The following is a 9,655-nucleotide window of genomic DNA, read 5'->3' as shown; positions in this document are numbered from 1 at the left end:
TGACTTGAATTAGGCCTAATCGTGACTTACAGAGCGAAAAACACTTAATGCATAAATGCAACTTTATAAAGTTTTTAGTAGAGATCGGAAAAGTAGACAGGGAAGTTGTTTGTAAGTTTTTAAGTGAGTTACGCTGATGGACTGAAGATGGATACATTATGAAATCCAAAGGAGGAAAAAAAAAAAAGTACAAAAGACTTAACAATAGAAACAACCAAGCCAAAAACACAGACATTGGATTCGTACATGCAACACCAAAAGTTACTATGATGTGCAATCAAAACAATCCAAAAAAGCCCACATTAATGACCCCCTAAAAATCTGATAAGATGTCGTCCCTGGGTCCCCCGTCTGATAGGATCTTTGCTTTGACATGTTTAATTGCAGAAAGTGTATGAATAACCAACCATAACCAAAAATAGTCATACATTCTGTCATTATGTTACTTAAAGATTGAATTATAATTATTATTTGTGTTGGAGACCCCCTGGAACCTCCATCAAGGACCCCTGGGGGTCCCTGGACCCCACTTTGGGAACCACTGCTCTATGTAGGCCTATAGTTCAGGTAGGGTTACCAACTTTAAAAGACTCTATTTAAGAGTCTATTTTTGAATGTGAAATCCATGTAAGGTACTGTGATTAGTTACATTCCACCACACAGAGCAGACTTTTAATGACAGATTTTAATGAATATTTTGATTTGTGGATATTGCATTTAGCTACTTTGTGTTTTGAATTCATTACATACATTTCATCGTCAGAATTGCGTCAGAATTATGACCCACGTCATGGATCTTGTTATATATCATAATAATGATAATAACAATAATAAGCCAAAGTAGAGTTTACGTTCCTTTTTTCTGCCCAGGAAGCCCCGCCTCCTGACGTGACGCAGGCGTGACGCAGCGGTCTGACGGACAGGTAAGCCGACACCGGCCGCCATATTGGGAAACAACGGAAGTGAGAGAGAGAGAGAGAGAGAGAGAGAGAGAGAGAGAGAGAGAGAACTGTGTGTGTGTGTGTATGTGTGTGTGTGTGTGTGTGTGTGTTTTTTGAGTCAATCATTTTCCGAAAAAGGGCGTCCTCCTCCCTCCTCGCTGCCTTTTTCTCATGTGTGTCTCCCCGGAGGAAGGGGCGGTCTCAGCGCCGCAGCAGATCCGGAATTAGAAGGTGTTCGCACGGCTCGGCTCTGCTCGAACGTTCGGTGGTTGGGCGGTTCGGTTCCACAGGAGAGCTGACGGCGGAGGGAACAGAAACGGCACTAGCTCAGACACATTTCATTAAAAAAAGAAGAAAAGAAAAAAGAAAGAGGGGAAGGAAGGGAGAAGCCGGGTGGACTGAAAGTGTCGACCGAGGGAGGGACGACGAACCTGGGGCAGAAGAAGAGGAGTTAAAAAAAGAAGAAGAAATAAAAGTAGAAGCAAATAAATAAAGGAGAAGATGCCTCTGGCTCAGTTGGCGGATCCCTGGCAGAAGATGCCTCTGGGGGGGACAGCTGCAGAGGTGAGACATCATTTAAACATTTGTCCTCTTGTCAAACTGCCTGACAGTTGTAGTAGACAGGTAATGCAGGAATACACCACACACACAGGATGTCATTTAAAGCACCATAATGCACCTTAAAGTCACTGTTCGATCATTACTCAACCTGTAAAGCTGCAATATGGGACAACACATGATATAAAATACACTAACACAACACAATAATTCACCTTAAACTCACTATTAGATAATTATTCTACTCTTAAAGCTCCTATACGGACACCAAATTAGATTATAATACACATTAAAGTCACTATTAGATAATTATTCTACTCTTAAAGCTCCTATAGGGATGCCAAATTAGATTATTATACACATTAAAGTCACAATTAGATAATTATTCTACTCTTAAAGCTCCTATAGGGATGCCAACTCTTAAAGCTCCTATAGGGATGCCAAATTAGATTATAATACACATTAAAGTCACTATTGTATAATTATTCTACTCTTAAAGCTCCTATAGGGACGCCAAATTAGATTATAATACACATTAAAGTCGCTATTAGATAATTATTCTACTCTTAAAGCTCCTATAGGGACGCCAAATTAGATTATAATACACATTAAAGTCGCTATTAGATAATTATTCTACCCTTAAAGCTCCTATAGGGATGCCAAATTAGATTATAATACACATTAAAGTCGCTATTAGATAATTATTCTACTCTTAAAGCTCCTATAGGGATGCCAAATTAGATTATAATACACATTAAAGTCACTATTAGATCATTATTCTACTCTTAAAGCTCCTATAGGGATGCCAAATTAGATTATAATACACATTAAAGTCACTATTGTATAATTATTCTACTCTTAAAGCTCCTATAGGGACGCCAAATTAGATTATAATACACATTAAAGTCACTATTAGATAATTATTCTACTCTTAAAGCTCCTATAGGGATGCCAAATTAGATTATAATACACATTAAAGTCACTATTGTATAATTATTCTTGCCTCAAAGGTCCAATATTTAACAACAACGTATATAAAATACACTTAAAGCGCTTATAGGAACGCCAAATTAATGAATTAGATCAAAATACACTATAAAGCATCACCCTGAGCACAAAAACATGCTGTAATACTCCTATATAGAAGTATTAACCACAAATGTAATACTTTTTCTTTTAATCTATGAATCTTGTAGTCTCTAAATTATCAAAAAATCGTGAAACATTCTTGTCACAATTTCCGAAAGCCTAAGCTGACGTCTTTAAATGGCTTGTTTTATTTTCTCTGAACAACAGTCTAAAAGACCCCAAATATTAATATAATATAAGACAAAAAAAAGCAGCAAATCCATTTAAAATTATAAAAATTTAGGAGTGAATTCGATATTTTTTTGCAAGAAATATGACTGAAATCATTCGTCGATTACCCGTCATAGTTTTATATCGATCCCTTTATGCTTGAGCTCTACAATAACGTGACAAAAAGGTTATTATTGGGTTATGCAAATGCTTCCTCAGAGCACAAACGGGGCATGAAATGATGCCATATGTTAACAGGAAACCTCTAAAATGACTACTGAGCGTGTCACAAATCACTACCCGTCACTCTGTGGGGATGTTCAGAATAAAGCAGACAAGTGTGTGACATCCTTTTTGTAGTGGTTTTGATATTTCGATCTGAGGATTTTAATTTCTTGGGGTAAAACCAAAAAACAGGCAAAGTTGAAGTGTGTCATTGTTCTAAAAAAAAACAAAAAAAAAACAAGGAGCTTTGTCTCCAAAACTGAGACGCAAGATTGAAACAAAACAGCTCCTGTGTTGTTGTTTTTTTGTTGTTTTCTTTCCAGTTCTTCCTTCCTACGAGTTTTTGAATCTTGATAAAGAGCGGGAGGCGGTGCTACTGTGACTGCATGATTGAGGAAGAGCTTAGGTCTGTGTGTGTGTGTGTGTGTGTGTGTGTGTGTGTGTGTGTGTGCGCGTGTGCGCGTGTGTGCGTGTGTGTGTCCACTTCCTGTATGAGGTGTCACAACGGCTGAATGGAGAAATAGCTGCGTGTCACTCTGGAGGCAGATTGTGAATAATCAAATGCGATTGGTGCTCAAACGTTGAGCAAAGAATGCACTGAGTCACTTCTGTTATTCTGTCTGGCCTCCCTAACGTGCTCGTGCCTGCTCGCGGCTTTCTCCACCCGGGCCTCCTTCTTCTCACCTCACTTTCAACCAGACAGGAACGGGGCTGATGCTCGAACGCGGCGAAGCTGACCTTTGAACCCGTGCGTGACAACTCTTTGAGCCTCTCGGCGTGCAGCGGCGAAGTGTCGTAGGCTGTCGTACCGGCTTTGTATTTTTATGTAGGCCACCACAGGACACAAAACAACACACACAAGCACGCACACACACACACACACACACACACACACAAAGGAGTGAGTGGTGAAGTTGTGAAATAAAGAAGAGATGCTTCTGTAGGATTTTTGCCCTGGAGACAAGAGCGCACACACACACACACACACACACACACACACACACACACACACACACACACACACACACACACACACACACACACACACACACACACAGAGCAGAGAGGGGCTGCACTTAAAACAAAGATGAGTGTAGGTCAAGATGGCTGCAGCTATGAATGCGCACTCTGCCGGCTTAAATATTTTCTTACTATACGAAGAAAGTGCATCAGAAAAGCTGGATAAAAATATCGTTTAGGGCCGCAACTAATAATTATTTTCTTTCTCAATGAATCCATTAGTTGTTTTGTCTATAAAATGTCAGAAAATATTTTTAAAAAACTATTCTATAATATCTATTATTTTTTTAATAGACCAAACGATTATTCGATTTACCAACTATGCGACACATGAATCGATAGTGAACCTGATTGTAAGTTGCAGCTCCAGTTCAGAGAAATTACAACAAAGTCTCTTTCGAGAAACCAATTTCTGGTTACTCTGGATAATCCTCTGACTTTTTTTTAAGATTATTTTTTGGGGTATTTTTAGGCCTTTATTCGACAGGACAGCTTAAGACATGAAAGGGGGGAGAGAGGGTGAACAACATGCAGCAAAGTCGAGGAGTAAACCTCTATATATGTGCGCCCGCTCTACCAACTGAGCTATCTGGGCGCCCCAATTCTCCCAATTTTAATCCTCGAGTTCGATTGGATTTGATTCTTAAAGATGAAGTTACATCCACGTTACATACTGCATTAATAAGAAAAGTATTCTCTGAGTTTAACATGGGAAACTATATTAGTTGATATCCCACGAGTAATCCTCTGTTCTATACACACAGGACTTAATGTCATACACAATAAAGAATCAACAGGTACAAACCTACGCTGACAAAAAGAAACCGCTACAAAAGGCAGTACATTACTTTTCACATTATTAAAAGAACCTTTTATGTATATTTAATATCTCGATTTCCACAAATTTGACATTTTACACATTCTGCATCCCTCAACCCTCAACATCTGGCCACGGACGAGTCCTCCCTCGCTATAGCAGCGTCACTTCTCTTGAGCTGGGATGAGCTGTGTTTGTGGACCAAGTTTGCAAGCTCTGCAGAATGTTTTGCGTATTGATATATGGTGATGATGAAGAAGATCGTGATGAATAATTGTATTTCGGTACACGAAAGAAGGGGCGACCTCTAGCGCACCCAGTAGAGCCTCCGCCCCACGTAGGCTGAGGCCTTGGTTCAAATCCGACCTCTCTCTTCCCTTTCCTGTCTTCAAGCTATCCTGTTGATTAAAGGCCATAAATAGCCCCAAAAAAATATCTTAAAACAAAAAGAAATACATGAAAGAAACAGTTATTTACCACAATTTGCCACCGTATCTAACCGAAAAAGGAATAGGCTGAAGCCAAGGCTTATTTTTGCCTATCCTATCCCTGAGGTCCATCGAGATAAAAGTTTAGAAATGTGATTAAAAATCATAGATAAAAAAGACACTTCTTAAACCTCCGGAACTTGCCTGATAGTTGCCTCATCACATATTTAAGTTTTCTTCAGTATCACAGCAATCTAGTTATATTTGTCTGTACATCTATAGGTACACTGCAAGAAAGAGCTGCTAATGGCTCATTCAGCATACAGCATACTAATTTTTTTTTTTAGATTAGATTCAACTTTATTGTCATTGTGCAGAGTTGCGGTACAAGACAACGAAATGCAGTTTACGTCCAAACAGAAGTGCAAAAAAAAGCAGAAAAGTGCAATGTGATATACAAAGTATAGACAGGACAAGAACTATAGTGCAGTGTAGACCGTAGTGTAGGGCTGGGCGATATGGAGAAAATCAAATATCACGATATTTTTGACCAAATACCTCGATATCGATACTGCAACGATATTGTAGTGTTGACTATTGGTGCTTTCACAAAATATTTACACAGTGATATTTTTTGATAAATAATCATCAGTAATGTGGATATAATGACTAATTGGGTAAAGGCAAATAATAGAACAGCTAGAACAGTCTGGTGTGTAGGGCTGCTCCCTCTCAGCCGATTAGTCGACTAATCGGTCGTTTTGGTCTTAGTCAACTTAGATTTCTTTAGTCGATTAGTCATGTTTGATGCTTTTTTTCATGCTGAATTACTTATTTCCAAGAAACGTATGAGCACATCTCTGGTAAACACAAGAATTAAAGTGGTGCTTTTGCATGACTCTTTTCGGAGAAACTCAGATTTACAGATCTGTCGATTAAATCAACCAATCGATTAGTCGATACAATTGAATACTGTGTTAGTCGACTAAGAAGTTCTTCAATCGAGCACAGACCTACTGGTGTGTTCAGAAAAATACATCACTTGACTTTAATGCAGCCTTTAAAACCAGGAAAAGACAACACTTATACCATATTACGATATTACGATATCCAAAATCCGATATCTAGTCTCATATCACGATATATCGATATAATATCGATATATATCGCCCAGCTCTACCGTAGTGTACAGTTGGTTAACAACAGGTGGTTTAGAGTAATATAAATGAAATATAAATGTGTGCAGTGTATTAGGAGTTACCTTATAAGAGCTCAATAAATATGGCTTTGTAATATGAACAATGTTGCTTATTTGGCAAAAAAATATGCTAAAAAAAGTAACTAATTGGCTATATGTCAAATCTCAAAGCTCCCATATTATGGGAACTGTGGTTCCAAAAGTTGGAGCATTATTATTACTATTATCTTTAAACAATTTTAAAAGTGCGTCTGGGTATGACGGGGACTCACAGTGTCATCAGAGACAGTCTGCACAGTTTCTATCCAGGAAAAGTCCTTTACTTGGAGAATAAACAGAGCTTGTCCTCCTCTTCCCCTCCAGCTCCAACCCTGTCCTCTCTGTCACCTTCCCTCTCTGCATCTTTCCCCCTCTTTCTAATCAAAATCCAGAGCTCGTCCTGTCTGTCATCCATCTCCCCCCCCCCCCCACCGCTGTGCAGTTTTCAGGCTTATCCTCCCGGCGCTGCACGATCACCACAATCGCTTTCATTGTTATTATTGTTTTTGTCAGGCCGTAGTATCAGTGCTATCAGTGTCTGAATCACAGCTGCTGTTCCAGCAGGTATGGCAGACCGGCCGCTAATCTGCCTTACATAATGCTAATTCATTTCTTTGTTTTTGTTCTTCCTTTTTTTAAACCGAGCTAGATGAGCCAGAAGCGGTCCGACTCTGCTGATAAGCCTCACGCTGTGACCGTCTGGGGACTTTTACAAATAAAATAAATATTTGAACTCTGGCGGATTCCTCCGTCACAGGGCGCAGGAGGGAGATGATGAGAGGCTTTCAAAATAAAAGACGCCTACTCACTGAGCGGCGCGCTTCACCTCTGAGTGCTCGGAAGTAGGGGTGCATGATACATCGACCCAATGGCGTTATCGCGTACCACGTTGAGCAATATTACATCGAACGTGTCGCGATAGAGAGCCGAAGTCCCGCCCCTTCCGGTGGACCTCATGGGACCTTAAGTCAGAAAAAATATGAACGGTAGTGAACGGGTAGAGGCAAATTATTTTTTGATCCCGTTTGAATTGAGCCATGGATTACAAATATGATGTTCGTCAATTTAAAAGATAATTTTTCAACCGAAGAAAGTCTCAGTTAGCCGTAGGTTTGTCGTAGTACCGCTTAGTTTAGTGTGAAACCACTCAGTGGACTACATCTCCCGTCTCACACAATCTACCTCACCTAGCGATGATGGCGCGCTCGCTAGCTAGCTAGCTTAGCTCTGTTCCACAACACATGTAACGTTATCTTAACTGCTGTGTTTTATCCAGTCAAGTGTTTTCAGCAGATTAGCAAAAGAACAAGCGAGATCCTCTGCTCATTAGTGTAACGTTACATCCCCGGTACGATACACACAGACATCGTAGCTTCAGCGGGACGTCATCCATGAAGTTTGTAGTCTTTCTAATTACGTATTTTCACAGTCTTATACTTCAACAGTTTAACAATAAACGGAGACTTTCTTCGGTTGAAAAATAATGTTTTAAATTGACGAACATCATATTTGTAATCCATGGCTCAATTCAAACGGGATCAAAAAATAATTATTATCTCTCCATTGACCCTCGTTCATATTTTTTCGAAAGATAAGGTCCCACGGACCGGAAGTAGAAGGGCGGGACTTCGGCTCTCTATAAGTACGCGATATTCTCCGTTTATTTTGTGGAGCGCTGCGTCCCGTGCGTTGGCTGTGGGGCTTAGTTGTGTTTGATGTAGAGCCCGCTTGAAACGCTGTAATGATCGTCATTTCATTGGCCAGTTAGCGTGCTGCTTGCACATGTTAGTGCACGTCAGCGTGACAAACCCTACGGAGCGTACCACGTGTGTGCATATTTGGACAGAGTGACAGTGTGAGTGAAGAAATAGATAGAGACAATAAAACGGAACGAATCCGAGAAGAGAAAGAAAAGTTGTGTCCTGTTCTCTTTATTTATTTATTTTATACTGTCCAACCAGTAGAACCATGTCCTGTTCTGTAGACATGGTCCTTATTGATTTATGTATTCGTGTTGGACCAGTCCAATATGACTGTCAGTTGAAATAAACCTTGTGTTTTTAGATAATTTTTTTTATTATTTTTATATTTTTGAACAGACAAACACAACTGAACGTGAACAAAAACCCTCTCCCACCCCCCACCCTCTGCGGTCTCGAAGGAAAACATAAACAGACAAATAAGCAAAAACAGAGATCCCACCTTTCCTAGTCCCTCTCCTCTAGTTCTTGTGATGCTGAGGTCATTAGGACTGATACCTGTGCTGCTGTGCTTTTCCACAGGTCTATAGTGGATGACTTGGCTTTGTTAATCCTTGCTGTGGAGAGCTCAAGCATAACAATGTCTAGAAAGTACGCCAGCCACTGTTTTATACAAAGCGAGTGGGAGAAGACATTTTCTTGGTTGCTGTCGAGCCGGCTAGCCAAATTTTCTTCTGTCTCCCAAGCAGGTGTAATTTAGAGTCGTCATTAAGTAACAAAACAATCGGGTCAGTAGGAATTCGACATCCTATCACATCAGATATTACTGATGTTGTTTTATTCCCGAACTCATGCACCTGTTCACACTCCCAGACCTCGTGCAGGAAAGTTCCAGTTTGTTCAGGTTGGCAGAACGTGCAACAGGGAGTAGGGATGACTTTAGAGACGTATCTCTTCTGAGGAGTCCAGTATGTCCTAAGACTAAAACTGTCTCCCATTTAATTGCGTTCCCCTCAGGGCTCAGCTCTCGCTCCCATTTCCTTGCTATTGGGAGTTCTCCTATTACGAATCTATTTTGATGCGTTTTCCCATAACTGTTTAAAAATATCGAAACTAATATCGATATCACATTTCGTCAAAATCGTGCAAATGCATGTTTTACAACCAAGATAAGAGTCACAAAAATCTTCTCCGATGAATGATCTGTCTGAGAGAAGCCTGCACGGTGAGTATTTGCAGGCACGTGGAGGTGAACGTGTTTGAACAAGAGCTTATTGTCATGTCATCGCGGCGGATCAGGTGTGTGTGTTAATGTGTCACGTCTCTTTGTGTGTGCCATTACAGGACGTGCATCACGATCCCGAGGACTCAGTGGGCGAAGACGACCAGATGCCCGCCATCACCGTAAGTGCTCCGCCTCATGTTCTCGG

At 40.3% G+C, this 9,655-nt stretch overlaps 1 protein-coding gene across 1 annotated transcript in view; it reads left to right on the top strand.

Annotated features, from left to right (window-relative positions):
• The first annotated feature begins 1,005 nt into the window (after window positions 1-1,005).
• rps6ka3b (ribosomal protein S6 kinase, polypeptide 3b) overlaps window positions 1,006-9,655 on the top strand; it is a 69,252-nt gene continuing 60,602 nt past the window's right edge. The window contains exons 1-2 of the mRNA XM_039790589.1: window positions 1,006-1,505; window positions 9,570-9,629. Coding sequence (XP_039646523.1) covers window positions 1,443-1,505; window positions 9,570-9,629 — 123 coding nt within the window. The 5' untranslated portion in view covers window positions 1,006-1,442. The remainder of the gene's footprint in view (window positions 1,506-9,569; window positions 9,630-9,655) is intronic.

This window comes from Perca fluviatilis, chromosome 22 (assembly GCF_010015445.1).
Source record: "Perca fluviatilis chromosome 22, GENO_Pfluv_1.0, whole genome shotgun sequence".
Lineage (NCBI taxonomy): Eukaryota > Metazoa > Chordata > Actinopteri > Perciformes > Percidae > Perca > Perca fluviatilis.
This window is presented reverse-complemented; position numbering and strand designations above follow the sequence as displayed.